Source organism: Amblyomma americanum, chromosome 10 (assembly GCF_052857255.1).
Source record: "Amblyomma americanum isolate KBUSLIRL-KWMA chromosome 10, ASM5285725v1, whole genome shotgun sequence".
Lineage (NCBI taxonomy): Eukaryota > Metazoa > Arthropoda > Arachnida > Ixodida > Ixodidae > Amblyomma > Amblyomma americanum.
In genome coordinates, this window is record NC_135506.1 from 71,657,143 (window position 1) to 71,674,949 (window position 17,807).

General features: G+C 45.2%; 1 protein-coding gene across 1 annotated transcript; it reads right to left on the reverse strand.

Annotated features, from left to right (window-relative positions):
- Positions 1-362: 362 nt before the first annotated feature.
- LOC144106408 (uncharacterized) lies at positions 363-11,404 on the reverse strand. Its single transcript, XM_077639213.1, has 3 exons — positions 11,336-11,404; positions 6,476-6,631; positions 363-737 (listed from the first exon to the last, which is right to left on the reverse strand). The coding sequence occupies exons 1-3, from the start codon at positions 11,402-11,404 to the stop codon at positions 495-497; spliced, it is 468 nt and encodes a 155-aa protein (XP_077495339.1). The 3' UTR covers positions 363-494.
- Between the last annotated feature and the right edge of the window lie 6,403 nt (positions 11,405-17,807).

The following is a 17,807-nucleotide window of genomic DNA, read 5'->3' on the forward strand; positions in this document are numbered from 1 at the left end:
ATTAGGCAGATAGTTTATAAAAATTATATGCAAATTTACAGCGACGAGTGTGTCTGGCAATAGTTCTAGAAAACTGAACCTTAAGAAGTGTAGCACTCGTTGCCTGTTTAAATTGCAAGCTGTTCAACATCCGGGCTAACATATGATAGTTTAACGTACGAAGTTTTTAACAAATGTCTCGGTGGGGAACTAAACCGTGCGCTCTGAAATATAATAATAGATGTGCAGTCGGTTCATGATTAATTATAGAAAGAATAAATTTAATTAGTACAACATAATTATTGTGTCTGAGAAGGAAAATAGAGAAACAGGCATAAAAGAAAAATGTAGACGTTAAGAGTGAACACTTTAAGTGTGGCATGTACTAGCAATGCTTAACCTCAGCTTGCACGCCCTCAAGCAGTCATACAGCACCACAGGTGTGCACCAACACTCCCAGCTTGGTGGCGCATGGCGCGGCTGCGTTCAAAGCAACGCCCACGGCCCTCTCCTCCTCATTGGGGGGCCGGAGCAGCGGGTTGCTCCCCAGTGCGCTGTTCCGAGCCGGTGGGTCTGTCGGTGTGCACGACGAAGGTGCCCGTGGGCCCGACTGTGACCCCGTCGGTGGACTTGACCGCTTCGTGGCGATGTTGGCGTACGATCAAACCCCGCGCCACGAGCCGGTTCTTGTACTCGCGCGCGAACTGCGGGTCAGCCGGACGCCACCTTGACGCATGCGCCTTCACCACCTCCAGTTTCTGCGGGACCGACATTTCATTTCATTCAGTCTTTATTTTTCTCTTGGACAGAGAAGGAGACAGGACTAAAAGCTCGTAAGCTTGACAGAGATCCTGCCCCCTTTATCAACTTGGCAGTAACGTACGCAGGCAGAGATTTTCAATTTTCCAAATAAACACTGAAACAAAATAAGAAAACACTTTGTAAAAAGCACCGCTATGCATTGCAGCACAGACATAGGTATTAGAAGAACAAATAGCTGGTCATGGGGAAACGAAAAAAATAACAGGTATAGGTTTAAACATCATCCGTTTATCTCGCAACCCGGAAATACCCAATCAGAAACGACGAATTAGAACATCCACAATAATGAAGAAACTGAAAACATTGATTACAACTGCGTTCAATTCTGCTTTTATTTCGACTGGATGTTTTTTATTGAAGAGAGTCACAGTGGCGCGCAGTACAAAACATCACTCTATAAAATGCCAACGGAAAGTTCTTCACTTCACATTGTGGTGCCAAGCGCATCGCGTGCAATAAAATCTGCACAAATGTCAATATTTTAAAACGAGAGCTCTACACCCTGTGGTACAGCTAGCTTCCGATTTTGATGTCCATGAGACAATGACCTTCAATGCCTCACAAGGTCAAACTGAACTTAACTGTGTGGTGGTACGGCCCAAGCTATGGTAGTAAGGCCACGTGACCAATATGTCTATGACAATTGGGTTTCTATAACCAAGACCTCTGATCTTGACCTTGACATTTGATCCGAGATAGTGGAGACCATGCATAACAGCGCTTTCGTAGTATAACTAGGTTCAAGCCACGTTGAACACCACCCGTTGTTTTTTTATTAGGCGCGTGATGAGAGATTTCCAGAAAATTGCTGTAAACCGCATTTATGGTTGCACTTCTGACAATCAAGTGAAGACGCGGGCTGCTAAAAATGTAGAACGCTTAATTAAAAGATCCCACTTTAATTAAGAGGTACCTTGTAGGGTTCTGCGCGCTGTCGCATCTTTTTGTACATGTGTTGCGAATATTCCCCGAGAGGGCAGTGACATAGGCTGCGCGTCCGGTTTTGTTTTATTTTGTTTTGTTTTGGTGCACGCCCTTAGAAGGGGACTCATGCCTTTTTGGTTAGTCTCCCCATTCGTCCTTGCGGTTTCCTTCGCCGCTCCGGACGGCGCGACTATCTGCCGGCCTCGACCTTGGACCCCTGTCCCCTTGGCGAAGGATTGCGAGACCACCTAGGGAGGGGAGGAACTCGGGGGTAAGGGAAAACGCTGACATCAGTTCTAAGCTTTCCTATTCGTCAAAACTGATGAGCAGCAGTTAGCAGTTTATTTTTACGTGTGGAAAGGGGCGCGGGCATCTTCGGGGTGCACCCGCGAAGGGAGCCGCGCCCGTGTGCTTTTGTCTCTAGCGACTCCTAGCTGGCAGGAGCTCGGTCTGGCCGAGTGCGGAGGGAGTGACCGTGGAGAGCTGGTGCGAGGCGCGCCAGTTTGACTGTTGGGACGCGGTGTCCCTCGCCTCTGTGCAGGCGGTCGGCTAGACCGGCCGCGGATAGCTGTGGCCGTATACTGACTTGTTTGTAACGATCTGTAAAAAGCCTGTATAAAAGTTCGTTTCTCACTAAATCGCTTTGCCTGCAAGTCGTATTATCGCGAAGCCTTCAAGCGGTGCATCCAGTTTCTGGAAATCACCGGAACAACACCACCGGCAAACCTTTACTTACCTCTACAGCATAAAAGTGAAATTTTCAACGAGCTTATTTTTACATAAAAAAATTGCTGCTCATGCATCACATGTCTCAGATACACGTGTACAGTTTTAAAGTTTTTATGTGCCCAGAGAACCGCCAGATCAGCTCATTTTCAATTTGCGCAACGTATTTTTTTAATGAAAAATGAAGTATCAGATTCCTTTAGGGCAGCGTCTTCTAACGAGATTCTGGAATTTTCCAACTTGTACTCAAAATTTTCATTTCCTGGCCATTACTGAGTTGAAACAGGGTGCGTGAAAAATAAGACAGGGTCTCTTGAAAAACTGTTCCCCTACGTTGGTTGTCCTGCTCACCCAGTTTGCAGCTCTTAGAACTGTGCCAGCTTTGTAGTGACAACAGAGGCAGCGCCAAACTACAAAACTGTGAATACCTTAGAAAAGCGCAGTCGTACTAAGGTTATCTGTCGTTAAGATTATTGTGCGTGCAAAAATGCTATAACTGCTTGTGGACATAAGAATCGACTGGCATAGCGAACTACACTGAGATAGTAATGGTGATCTGTCACTTCAACGCATCTGTTGGAAGAAATTTTCTTTTGCATTTCCAATTGCATGGATGTTAGTTTTGCCGTGCTGCATTCTTTTCTTTAACGCTGAACCGCATAGGAGTGGTGTTAAATACTCAATTTTCCTGTGCCTTTTTATTTATTTATTTTTGTCATTGGACTACATTAATGTTTTGTCATGTTTAGTATGTATTAACATGCCCTCTTTATATATATGCACAGTTCCGTTGCCTGTCGGGCTCTGCCGATCAAGCCCTATGAGGTTTAGGCGTGCCAGCAGTTTGTGCATTTTGTTTATATTTGGCGCAAGAACGTTACTATTAACATTATTATCATTATCATTTTGTGCAAAAAGCTGTAAGTTTCACCGGTTAACGCGTCCTATCACAGCGTCCCTTCGTTCCGCCGGCACTGGCTGCGACATGCACCGAGTAGTTGAACACAGCTACGGAAAGAAATTCTGCTCCATGGGACCACAGGTGCTCTTAACACAAAAAATATCACGGGAATATTTCTGCAGGCTGCCTTATTTACCACAACACAGCAACTATAATGCAGCCTCTTTTAATCGAATTCTGACCGGGATATTGAGAGATAAGGTTCTAAATTGAAAGAAAGTTTTCTCCGGGATACTATTGTCTCGGTACGATGCATAAAGCTGCATGAACGCATTAACTAGCCAGCTGGCTATCAAAAACTTCCATTGCATTTTGTAATTCCACTCCACATAATAATGAGGTGAATCTTAACAAGTCAGTAGTACAGTGACACCACTGTCCCGATTTCCTGAAATACGAATCTCGTTTTCATGGCCGAGCAAGCAATCAAGGGTCTCCGAGCAGAGGAGATCTAAACCGGCTGTGCGCAACAAGACCTTGCTGCCGCAATCATAAGCACAGGTGTATTGATTGGAATGTGTGTCAAGCGCCCTTTGCCGCTTTAAACTAAAAAAAGAATTCTTTTGTATGTTATACTATTCTCTGAATAAACTTCAGTGTTGTGTAACCAAGAAGTGAGCTGTGAAGCACTGGAAGCATTGGCAATTTAGAAACCGGCTGCCGATAATAGGGAGATTGACAAAAACGTTTTGCGCATCGGAAATTGGCAACAGGGAGTCACTCCTGCATTGTCTTTGTATTATTCAGATATACTTCCGGAATTACCACGAACTAAGAACGCTCTCTCTTGCCGGAGTAATAAGTTCCAGCGACTTTGGGCAACGCTTTCCTATGATTTTAATCTCAGCGACAAGATAAGTATAGCAGTGGCGCTGGTCGGCTGTTCTGAGCCACTAGCGTCTGTCGCCTTTCAGAAAAGAATGTTTTTCTTCACTAGCTCACAATAAACTTGCGCTGAAAGAAATTGTTCCTTACTCTCTGTCGCACGAATTGAGCAGTGCTAACTGAAGAAAGTAGACGGGAAAGAAGACAAACAATATCTCAGACCTCTAAGAGATGTTTGTGTAGTTACAACACCTGAATAAATGGAACACCGGTTGGTAAGCATTCGTGGCATTGATCGCCTTCGTGTTCCAACTTGTGATTCAGCTGCGTTCCCCCTAGTAACACTAAAGGCCTAGACGAGTCATGCGTGCCGGTTTGCAGCTGTGAGGTATTTTCTGAAATTCTCTAACCGCCAAGTCCTGTAGTCAGACTAGCCTTAGCCAAAAAATGGTCTGGGAAGAACGTTTACTACAATCGAATCAGTGCGAAAGCATGGATTTTTGATATGTATAGAAGCCGACGATGAGCGGGCAGTGCCGCGGGACGGAGAGCTTGTGCTAGGTGAACAGACAGCGCGAAAAAGATGATTTTAATGCGAAAGCCTTTCTAGGCTATGTCGGCAGGGTCATATCACCAAAACGTGTCCGCGCCGACTGCAACGTTCGCAGAAGAGATATTATAAAACGAATGGTTGGGCTCAATATAGGTCAATGCGAGGATGCTGCGCAAAAAAAGTTGATTTGAATAGGATGATTAGCTATTTAATTAGAGCCAATAATGCAAAAACCACGCAATAGCGCAGCGTCGATATAGTGAGTGGATGGTAAAACAGCCGTGGACGACAAAATAGCGCAAGAATAGGCAAGGAAGTGAACATGAAGTTTGAAATGAGATGAAATGTTTTCGATGTGTGATATTTAATCGAAGGAAAAGTTTGATTTGCATAATATAATTAGTTAATTACTTATAAAATATCAAGGACGGTTGAATAGGCTGGACGAATATATAGTAAGTGTATGGAAAGCAACCATGGCGCCAAATTTTGAAGGGCCAAAATGAATGATTTATACGAAAAGAGGGTACAATCAGGGTAAACCTGGTTAAGTTAAGGTGAGTAATTAAGGAAAAGGAAAAATATGAAGAATAAAATGGACGGGAAAGCATCCATGGCGCCAAATTTGAAAGGTGACGGGTGTCGAGGAGGCGTCAACGGTTTCGCATTCCTCTAATGCAGGTAGCCGCAGTGATCTCTATTTTTTTATCGGGGATGGCATCCATCGGATTAGTGCTTACCCATTAATACGTCTGCGCGAATAGCACAGACAATACAAACCTGCTGAAAGGTTGAAATGTTCTCTAGGGCAGATATGTAAAAATTTCCAATTTTTACTTTGTACTTCGACGCATGTGCATTAGAACTATGCTATCAAAAATTTACATTCCTAGACACATCACAAATAAACCTGCCACTGGCCACAACTGCACTGAGCTAGATAGAAGGGAGGAAGGAAAAATAAAAAGATTAAAAAGCAGGTAATAAAGAAAATAAGTACAAAATTAAGAGAAAACCGCAAAAAAATTCAGGTCACTTTGCTGACCTAAGTGCGGTGAGGCGAAAGCCTTTAATACGGTGTTGCTCCTTGTGTCACTGATGTGTGGTTAAGATGCTAATTAAGTACACAATTGTTCGCGACTCTTAAAATCTAGAGATACTGGAGGGCGTTCGGGAGTCAAGCGACTGATTGGACGTCTTTCTGAAAACACTCTCCAGCGTCCTAGACAAGGAGAACTAAATGTGCGTTGGCATGAAGTAGCGTAGTCGTTAGCACGCTCGGCTGTTGAACGGAAGGATGGTGGTTGCAATCCCATCGTGCACAAAGGTTTTTTTTTTCTCATCGAGTTGCTGAATAGCGTAACGGACGGACAGGATCGCGAGCATGAGCCATTAAAGGCTTTCGCCTTAAAATAAACAAATTCAAACGCGGGGGGGGGGAACCAATGAAATACAAGAACCAACAAGTGTTTAAAAATAGTGCAAATATCAACACTCCGGTATGCGCTAATGTACTAGAGTAGAACGAAAGCGTCAACTGCAATTAAAGGCAACTGCATGTTGAGTTCTTGTTTCTTTGGTGCCCGCTTAGAGAAGCCAAATATCATCGTGCACATTCAACGAAACAGAGAAGCGATGTTTGAGCCCACGCGTTAAGAACAATCTAACATCCACGATGTACTCACGAAAGCGTTGGCTGCGAGAACGGTGTACGCATAGGAGGGCACGAATGTCAGTCCCACAAACACCACGGCTTCTGCGATGATCCTGGCCGGCGTTGAATACTCGTAGTCGCGGAACGTGGGACTCGGCCGGAACAGCAGGCCCACCAGCAGAGAGATCTGCGCAGATCCCGCCGTGGCCTCATGATGCCACAAAAACTTGCTCAGGCGCTTGCTAGCGCGCTTGACCTACTGCATTTTAATGTTGTAACATTCGAGTCCACATTCCGCAAAAATTACTTTGTGACACGAAATTCGCTGAACGGTTGAAAGAGGCTACGTGATCTTGTTAGATGATCACAATCGGCCCACCCGGGCAGGTGGCAACCAGCCCACCGAGTTGAGAGGTTCCTTGACCTCCTTACATCATGCCTTAAATGTGCGTTCGGCCTTGTAATATTCTCCAGGTGTGAGGGATCTAGGAAAAAAAAATTTTTCTTAATAACAAACTAGAAGGCATACAGAATTGCGCAACATGTTTCGTTTTGAACTGTCGCGATCACGGCAACAGTGCAAGCAGGTTAAAAAGGCAGCTTGACTAGGATTCCCTACAATTCCGTCGCGCCGTCTTCGGGATAACATTTTAAACGATATTTTAAATGAAAATATTGGCATTGAGCGGGACGGTTGCCTCAAAACCTCCAACATACATTTCAAAAAGAAGCGACCATAGTGGCAAAATAAGAGAAATAGCTTGTCGAACTGCTTTGTTTAAGTCATCTTCCTTTGCACGCACAATAAGCGAATAGAACAGCCGTCCAAACAGAATAGTCATTTTGAGGAGTGACTTTCCAAATGCTTTTAAAACACACCTGAGAACCGTAAACGACCGGCAGTTAAAAAATTTGCAGCATGTTTCGTTCGTCGAATGTTTTTGCATGCGGTGTTTGATATGACTCCTAAAATGCTTGTGTTGAAACTTTTACATGAATGTTTCCATATCTCTATGCATATGAGGTGTTTCTTGCTTCAGTGCTCTTTTGCGACATTGACTGTGTTTGTAAGTGCAGCAGTGCTTTTAAAGAACACTCGACGTTTGCGCCCCGCTATAACAATGTTGAAGGTTTGAAGGTATTGAAGGTATTGAAGTTTGAATGTATTGAAATAAATAAATAAACCTGCCCATTTCGTCGTGAACAATCTGCCCATTTGACTCGGAGGTTGGTTATTGATTGGAAGAGAGAGGTCGCGTGACCTGGTCCCCTCATCACAGCCTCCGAACTGAAGAATCAAGAAAGGGAAGAAAGAAAGGGATGAAGAGAAGGCAGAACGCACCAAAGGAGCATTGATGCTGATCTATAGTGCTCTTCCATTCCACTCTTAAGGCGTGCTAAGTGTCCCACATGTTTTTAATGGTTACTTTAATAGGATATGGCTATGAAACATCCATTCAATTATGTGGTTTTCTACGACAGAGTGCTTCATTGTGCTGTATCATTTTTTCCTATGTGCAAATGCTCGTTCAAGTACACGTTCTTTCCAGTTAGGCAACTTCCCCCCCCCCCTCCCCCCGTGAGGACAGCAATAGCCGTTACAGTAAATGAACAAATTGAATAAATTAAATTGAAAATGGTGCAAATCCGGCTTTTAGATTTATTTACCAGCGCGGAAGCGCGTAATACAGGCACTGGCCCTACATGCAAGCTCCCACAACCTTGATGGGCTTCTGATGTCCACGTCCAGCGCTGTCCTATACGTCTTCTGTGTAGGTAATACCACTTATAGTCCTGACTGAATCTGCAGCTTGGTCACCAAAGAATCGCATCCCTCGACAAAACTGTAATAAAAAAAAACTGGCTCTTACTCTCAAACCAGAGGAAGGCATTCATAACGTTTCAGATACATCGCACCTGTCGCAAAGACCAGGGATATAAGTGGCGAGGCATGCAAATTGTATTTTTCCAGCACCGAATGCTTTATCGGCCAAAAAAAAGAGTATCTTAATAGGTGTAATGTTTAAAACTGGAAGAAGGCACAGTGGTTCAGAGAACAAACGCGGGTTAATGACATCCTAGTTGAAACCAAGAGGAATAAATGGGCTTGGGCAGCGAATATAATGCGATGACACGATAACCGGTGGGCATTAATAGTAACGGAGTGGATTCCAAGAGAAGGCAAGCGTAGCAGGAGGTGGCATAAGGTTAGGTCGGCAGATCAGATTAAGTAGCCTGAGGAAAGAGGTTGACCCTCAGCGGGGAACGGAAAGAGCTTATTGTAGAGATTTACGAGAGGCCTTTGCACTGCATTGAGCTTGGTTGGGCTGATGATGGTAATGAAAAGCGTTGGTTCCAGATTGCTTGATATTGCAGAGGTTGTACATGGTATATAAAAAAATGTGGAGGAAAATTTGGGATTCCTGCATATATTCGCTTTCTGTATGTAGATGACAGCAACATTGAACAACTAATGCGACGATGGTCGCGAAAGCACGTGATGAAAACAAATGCGGTTGCACCTGTGAAAACGTGTCTTTTCGGTGAGAACGTCAACTTGAACATTGACAGGTGAATACGGTTTTGGTGTAATGTCGCAGTTTAGCATTTTCAATCGTCGTTAGAATGGAAGCGCTTATTAGCTACTGCATTTCTTGCGTTAGAAAATGCTGTAAAGCATCCATTAACACAATGCGGTATTTAAACACTATCAAAAATTAATCGAATGACATTGAACGTACCCAGGCTATGGAGGGCTCTGGATAACTTTGACCATCTGGCTAACTTGCAGTGACATCGCACAGTACACCGGCTTTAGCATTTCGCCTTCATCGAAATGCGACCGCCGCATTCGGGATCGAGCCATCATCTTTCCTGACAAAAGCCGAGCGGCATAGCCACTGAGATACCGCGATGGCTCTTAATCATTTTTTTTTTCAATCACGATCCATTGAAAAGCAGATGAGCCAGACGTATCGACATGTATAGGCATGTGGAAGGATACCGACTGATGTGCTTTGGCACACAAAGAAAAGTTGTGCATATTTGGGCCGCGTCATGCCAAAATATCCACGTTGATTAGGCGTACAGGCGGCGAAAACAATAGCAGAATGATACTCGTACCTTCACTCATTTTTGAAGGTGGGTTTGTTCCCGTGACATCAAAGCAAAAGCAACAAACAGACTCGAAAAATTTCTTCCCTTCCTGCACTGCAGGACAAATTGTTGCGTTCATTACGGCGAGCCGTATTATCGCCCAGTGTCATGTCAAAGGTTGGAAACGGGTATAGTTAATTGCGGCCTCGTGGATCCTTTCTTATTTCCCATGCTCCAATCAGAAGTGTCGCAGATAGCCATTGCGAATGTTCAACGGTGTGGTAGAAGTGCCTATAATGGGGCTTAATTAAGTCAGTTATGCTTACTGCAAGAACACCAACCGCGATACCCCAAATTTTGGAAGTTTTTCTTTTTGAGAGCATAATTTTCACCCGAATTTGAAGTGAAATTAGGAACGAAACGCAAGCCGAAAATGTAAGGCTCATATGCGGGGTATTTTACACAAGCTGAACCAAGGATTAAGAAAAAAGGCGCAGTGGAGCTGGGTGAAAACAGCGACATGTAGTTTCCCACTGTGTGGTGCTGCTCAGAGTGAATGTTAAATTTCGTGTAAATAGGTATTTCGCGTAGATTATTAACGAAAAATTTCCATAGTCACTTAAGCATCGCATGCGGTTTCTTATATTGTAGATGGGGTTACGAAGCAATTAATCTAATATTTTTTGGCAACGTATGTTTTACGTGGTTCTTTTTCCAGCATTTGAAGAAAACCCGCGAAAGATGAAAAAGAATACTCATGATTCCGCTTCTCCAGTGTCTTCCGTTCTCGACTGGACGAGTTTCGCTCTTCCAGTGTCGTATTGCAGCGCGGCGTGTCCTCAGTGAACGAAGAGTGCGCGCTAACGCCTCTGAGTGACTGGCCGACGCGGCTCTCAGCATAGTCTCGAAAGTGCGTCCGCACATTCTTTGTGAAAACGGAAAGCGCGTACCGTGATCTGCGATAAGTGACATGCACGCCACCGACAACCGATTCGGACGGAGTTTCTACTCAGCCATTGCATATAAAAACCAAAAAGGAAGTGAAAGCAGTAAATTGGCGTATGTGAAGGTAGCCTCCGTTTTTCTTCCGTCATTTTTACAACTTTGCAGCCCTTCGAAATGAGCGGCGGCCGCTCACTGAGGCATCGTCAGCGAGCACGTTTTGTTCGTTCAAAACACGGTTTAAAGCGCTCGAATATGGTAGCACGTAAACGCAGTCAGCTGTTGACGTTTTGCATATATGGCGGGCTTTCTTGAAATGCCGAGAAAAAGAACTGCGTATGAGGTACAGTCGGCCGCAAAAGTTTGCCGGACCTGCGATGCGTGGCGGAGCTAAGCAAAACTGCACTGCTGCGGCATCTGCCGCCACAGAGCATGGTGTCGAGCCTCACTCAGAGTACTGCAGCCGCAGGCGTGCCGTGAGCCTCGACACCGCGCTCTGTGGCGCAGATGGTGCAGCAGTGCAGTTTTGCTTAGCTCCGCCGCGCATCGCAGGTCCCGCAAACTTGCGGCAGATAGTACGCTGCTACAAAAAACTTGATCCATTCTCTCTGAACCTCCTCATGTGAATATTAGAAAATTTGTATCTAAAGTATAATATTGTATTTGTAAACTTCATCAACTATTCAAGCGGAATTAAAAAAGTAATCCGAGGAACGCCACGCGACGGGACACAATATGTCGTTAGTTTCACTTAGCTCCGGTACTCCACTTTTTAAAAATCATTTGTTTAAGTTACGTGAAACAACTTGTATATTATATATGCATATTTAATGAGGAAAATTCTATATCTTACCGTGAGCAGCATTGGGGTGACGGACGACCACAGCACCTGCAGGATCCGGCCGAGCGTCTTTTCCAGCATGAGGCCGCAGTCAATCACCACGCGCTCCAGACCTGGCATTGGAGCAGTTAGGGATTAAATTTCAGTTAATGTTTAGTCCACAGTTACTAGAATATGCGGCAAGGTAGCAGGCTGAAAAGATCCTGAAGACAGGCACAGCAGTGAAGTCAGAAGCAAGGTGAAGGGCTTTGGATCAAATTGTATTAACGGTACTACTTTGAAACAAAGGGCTTTCAAAAATTGGGCTTCCAAATTTTGAGAGACTAACAGGCCTGCAGGCGTATAAGCGAAAAACAGCGAGAGGTGCTGGCTGTTCCTTTCTTATTGTCACGCGCTTGTATGTAGTGTTCAGTCTCAAGAACGCAGACGGCATCGTGAATTCAATTTCCAGCTGGTTGATTCTCGCACGATAAAAGCCAGCTGGGCAGGCATGTTATAGTAATTTCATTCCTGCTGCAGTTCGTCTAGCTCGGTTTTGATTTTTGTAATAGGCTAGACGACACACCTCTTTTGCCGCTTGGCTGTACGCAGTCACCAGAAGCAAATGTAGGCGTGGTGCAGATTCAGTCAGTCACAAAGAGAAGTAAATATTGAGTAGGGTAAGTATTAAATCACTGCATTTTCCGGTCCAGCTTACGGCCCATTACTCCTTCCCCACACAATGCAATGAACTTTGTAAATCTGTCTTTTCCCCAAGAATTTCCTTGCCTGAGCGAGCATGAGGAGTGGTTACGTGCAAAAAAAAAAAAAGAAACGTCCATTGATTGGGTCATTCTGGGTGTAAGCGCCGTCTGCGCCCCGTATGCGAGCGTTAAACGCTGCGCAGAGCATCTAAGCTCTTTCTACTATAGGATGTTCTTAACGACTGATTAACAACTTCAGAAGCAAAATTCGCAGCTTTTTCCCCATTTTTTATATAACCTTGCTTCCGCATTGAAAACGCATTTTCATGTCCATATGATGTCGGGCCTCCGCCTGATGAAAACTGTATTGAGTCGCCTGCTATAATATCTAGCTGGCTCCTGCTTCTTGCACACCTCATCGGCAGTAGAGTCCGCTAAGTTTCACCTCATAAATGCGCAGCTTTGCCCGAAACTGTCCATTGCGTCAGCCTTTAGGCATTCAAGAGGCACTCGTGCCGATTACAAATAGCTCACTGTTGAGAGTTGCTAAACAATGCAAGGTTGTTAGGCCAGTTAGTATTAGCTGACAGGAGGATATCAAGGGAAAGGAGGAGGTGCTATGCATACGAATGTAATGCACTGATTAGCTAAAGAAACTGGAGGTAGCCGTTTGTGGTAAAGGGTCTGAGGGAGAGAAGAAATGATGGACTTGGTTGCTGTCGGGGTGACGCAGAACCGGTGCAGTTGTTTGGTCTATGATGGTCGGATGCAGGGAGTGGATCAACGGTCATTCCTATTATTTTTTCGTTTATGTAACCATCCCTCTTGTTTCATTGTGATAAGTTTCCTTTCGCGGCCTTCAGCAGAGAAGTACCACACCACTAAAAAAGAAATGCCTATAACTGAAAACGCACTTTGTCTCTGTCAGGACTGAACATAGTTGACGGAGGTACGATGAATATTGGCCGTTCACGACATTCCTGCGGTATGACTCAGCGGCCCCGCCAAAAGGCTAAGCAGACTCTGGAGATCTACCCTGATAGCGGTGACGAACCTTATTTCCTGAAGCACTGCAGTAGCTGGTTTGCTTTGTAAGAGCGAGGCTAACATTTGTTTCACGTGACCTTTAAGCTTTACGTCCTGGATATTATTTTTTTTTGTATTACTTTAGATGCCTTTAGACAACTATTTCGAGTCTCCTAGAAAGAAGCACATAGTGAGAGTTCCCTTGTACATTTGTTCGTTTGGGCTTGAAAAGATAACTAAAAACGTTCCCGCGCACTGACATTCGTTAGGCTTTGTAATGAAAGTATACGCAAAAATACTGCACCGCATGCACCACCCATGGCACAACATAGAGAAGCCAATGCTTTCTTCCTGTTGAGTGTGTGATGTAACGGCTTAACTCCACCTCACCGTAGAGCTGAAACACGACCAGCAGCTCTCCAATGATGTTGGCGAAGCCCACGACGTGATACAGGTACTCCGTGACCAGGACCTCTATGTAGGGGCCAGCCTGAAATTATAAAATATCGTTATTATTTCAAACAGGAGCATCTTGCACACATTGGAATGCTGAAAAGTAAAAGCTCAGAGAAAGCGGCGAGAACTGGCAAGGAATCAGCTGTTTACACATTGCCATGTGGGGAGAACGCCAGCCAGCAAATATAAATTCATAGGTAAAAAGAAGTAAACTCCTTTATGAACACACCTGTGCACAGAAGCGAAGTAATGGAGCTCATGGGTGGCATAATGCTGAGTGTCCCTCATCGAGGTTCTTTTTGAACGAACGTTTCTTGGCTACAAGCCCAGGCAATGGAGAATGGCCCTGACAAATGTGCAAAAGTGACTAGGGAACCAGACAACCAAACATCGCTGCATCTAGATGCATAACTAACTTTGTTTAAGTGTGAAAAGGCCTAAAAAAGAAAGATCGGCACTTTTTCCCTCGAGATATGCGAAGTAACTCTGATAGTCGTATTATTATAATGGAAAGGGGTTGCAATGCTTTCATACTCGTCTTCTCTGAACATGGACACAACTACCGTAGTGAAAAATTTGTAGTTGAGTATTCGTCTCCAGTCCTGTAAGTAGTGGCCTCGAATAATTCTGCCAGTGGCAGCCCCTGCTGCTTCCAACGAGTCACTGCAAGATCCCATCCGCACTTCTCTTCCAGCTCTTTTTTGGCCCGTCGTATAATTAATGGTGGGTGTCTCGAGCCCAGCGTAGATGCGTGAATGAGTGACGTAAAACATTGTGTTAAATGCAAAGTTCGTTGGTAGTCTTAGGCCATTTTAGGTCGACATTCAAGATATTCTTTGTCATCCGCCATGAAAATTCTGTAACGAGTAATACTGATGTCATTACGGAGGGCTTCAATTATTTATCCGATCCTTTAGCGTTTCAAATTCTTGTGGCATTTCGACAGTGTATTCCTTGAATTGTTGGCTGTTACCTCAAATTCACTTATGTCTCGCAGGTAGAGCGGATTGATATACAGAAAAGAGGTTGTGCATCACCTCGTCTTGCTCGCATTTTGAATTACATCTGCAGCATGCGACATCAACAGCGACATCTTGCTGGCCTTTCTGACAGGCCCGCTTTCTTAAAGGTGCTCAGATTCGTTCAAGGCTTCCTCAATCGTCGGGACTGTGGCGAGCGTTCTTTTAAATCTGCGGTACCAGAACTCATCACGGCATTCGTACATTGTCTTTGTCAAATAGAGTTCACCCAAGAGTTAGCAGAGCGCTGATCCTCCCGATTCTTTGATCTCATATTAGGTGTAGGCGATGGACACCTGTGCTAGTAGTTTGAGCCGAGAGGGAGCAAGCCTCTTCTGTCCGACAAATACGCTCACTCAAATTTCGTAAGGAGAGGCACTGTGGACCTCTCTTTCGGAAATGTATTGAGAAAGTCATACGCGCACTCTATAAGCGCGCCTTAAAAGAGCAGCTTCCAGGGTCGATTAAACTGACTATTCGAGCACCTACTCATTTCAATGGCAGGAAGTTGTCTGAAGAAGGAAAAAAAAAACATCACGCTGCAGTGGTGGTCTAGCGGCTTGAACATCCCCATCGCATGTGGGAGGTGCGGGGTTCGATCCCTAGTGCCACCGGGTACCCACCGGTGATACAATGAGCACAAGCTTCTTCTGGCGTGGTGCTCAGCTTATTCAGGAAAAAATGCTTGGGAAATGGGTCTTTGACGTCACCTTGAGCAAACAAAAATGCCTCTTGCCATGGCGCTCTTTGGCCGCAGATGCCATTGCGCCATAAAAATTCACTACCATTATCATAACAAAAATGACGGTTGCTGAACGTATTTAAGCCAAATAGAAACTAGGCGCGCTGGAATTTCGGTTTTTGGTTCGATCTTCGGTTTCCAGGTTTCTCTACTTTCATAGATACCTGGCAGTCCTCATACCACTCCCGGCGCGGTGGTGCCGCGGTTAACCGACGCGCCACTGTCCCGCGATGGTAGGCGCTGTCATCGGTGTGGCTTGTGCGACTCACGTTCCTCTCCCTTAGCAGCCTCTCGTGACCAATCATTAACTGAACTATCACCTGACACGGTAGACATTTCGTTTACAATTCGGCAGGTAGGCTGTTATGACATCACAAGGTCACGGGACCTAGTTAGCCTACCTGCTACCTAGGTGGCATGTGGGCAACCTAACGTTGCCCACAACGCGGTTGACACAGAGAGACCGCACACTCCGACAGACAATGGCTTTTCGGCTGAGTTGAAGCCTCAGTGCTAGTGCAGTAAAAGATTCGATGGAGGTGCGGCCCTAATAGGTGCTACTAAAAAAAACTGGCGGTGGTTTAGCTCTGGTAAAACTAGGAGTGACGCGATAGCTACAGCTGGCCAGAACTTGGTCACGTGGCCAACCACGTGACGACCACGTGATCAGACACTGCGTAGAGCCGCCGGCAGCTTCTGCGCACCACGTGACCAACTACGTACAGTTTGGCGGCACAGCCACGGTATGGCAGCGCAGTCACTCTGAAAGCTCGAAACGCGTTACAAAATAGAAAGCTTTAGTTTCACGTGCGTACAGAGTTCACGTAACATACGCGCATGTCGCTTCGAACCCTTTCAGTTGCACGCACGCGGCAGTCGCCGCGCGTTCTTCCTAACGCCATCTACTGACCGATGAAGACACTGCTGTAGCCACTCTAAGACAAGACGAGTCAAAGCCAGTTAAGCCAGTCGAACTGCGTCAGAGCGCTGCTTCGTTAGGCTTAACAGCTGGAAAATCTCCCTTATATCTGAAAAACAATAGCTATTTGTCGCTTGAAACTTAATTCCAGGGCAAGAATGGGCATATCGAGGCGAATACAAAAGTTTAGAACACGATATCGCGTCTAGGGATCAGCGAAGAAGCTGTTATCGCTGTGAAGCGGCGGGCAGGGCGCCGCCGTTTTGTCAACGCTACGCGCGAAAGCAACGCAAAGACCGGAACGTAAAAATCTGAATCTCAGGTACGTATGTGAGACTCGCGCATACCTTTTGCGTTCTGCGCATGCGCACTGGTCACACGTAAGAGCTCTACGTACGTGAAACCTCTACGTACGTGAAACTAAAACTCTAATGATTCGTCATGCTTTCGCGTATGGACGGTTTATCACGTCAGAGGAAAAGACCATGCAACGAGCTGGAGTCCAGTCGTCTTTTTCAGCCTTTGGCAAGCTGTCAAGGCTGTGTAATGACGCTAATGCCTCGGCTAGCTGTCAGCCAGAGCGCGCAATTATGCATGCGTTGTCGTCCTCGGCATGCAGTGTAGGAGCCGTGTGCGAAATCTGTCTAAGCAGTGGTAAGAAATATGTTGGCCTGACCAATAGGTGTCTTAGCAAAGGGCTCACGGAGCAGTGGAATAATGCACACTGAACTGTGACGAGACACCTAAGGGTGCGCTGTCTTAAATGTGCCATACACGTCAGTGCATACGCATTTGCTATCCCTCCACTATCCTTGCTTAAAAATAAGATAAATAAATAATGCGCTGTCCTTGCAAAGAAAACGCAGAAAATCACGTGCCATTATGACGAACCCTAAAATATTTTCAGATTAAGAGATGACTGATCCAGCCCCGTGTCGATTACCGGGCAGAAAGCGAATCGCGGTACCTTATTGAACCATGACTGCAACAGTAGGGTGTAGCTAGTTTATATATATTTTTATTTTTTACACTATTTATTGTTTCCATATTCTCGGCCTGGTATTTACCGCTACCAATTTTATACCTTTCCAAGCTCTTGCTCCTTTAGGTCTCCCAAAAATTCTACTGCGCCTGTCATCACCTGTCCATGTGGTCGTCGTGTACACTGGTCGTTATTCATCTCAAAATTTGGATTTTTTTGCACTGCCTCATGCCTTCTTAAACCAAATATCGGCACTATTGGTTTCCTTTTGTTCCTGCACTTCCAAATGCGCTGTACCGCCTCTCTTCGGAATAGAACGAAAAGGTGAACTCAGCGATGTAGTGTTTTTCTCTTCCTGCCTGGTTGCGCAGGTTTTGGGTTGACACTTGTCCGAAAGGAGTTGGCAGTTGTTACGCTGCTGACAGCTAGCGAGAACGGATCCAGATAATGAGAGGGAATTGACTAGAAGGATAACAATGGGGTAAAGCGCATATGTCAGGTTCTCTCAGATCATGAATAACAGTTTACCAATATCCCCCAAGAGAAAAGTTTACAACAGCTGTATCTTGCCGGTACTCACCTGCGGGGAAGCAACGTGGAGGCTAACGAAAAGGGGTCAGAATAAGTTAAGGACAACGCAGCGAGCCATGAAAAGAA

Bases quoted from the DNA above. Each gene is read 5' to 3' on its own strand.
- LOC144106408 (XM_077639213.1), bottom strand. From the start codon at position 11,404: ATGCTGGAAAAGACGCTCGGCCGGATCCTGCAGGTGCTGTGGTCGTCC. The intron at 6,632-11,335 runs GTAAGATATAGA...GGATCTGCGCAG, and splicing joins TCACCCCAATGCTGCTCACG to ATCTCTCTGCTGGTGGGCCT. The intron at 738-6,475 runs GTGAGTACATCG...TCGGTCCCGCAG, and splicing joins TTCTCGCAGCCAACGCTTTC to AAACTGGAGGTGGTGAAGGC.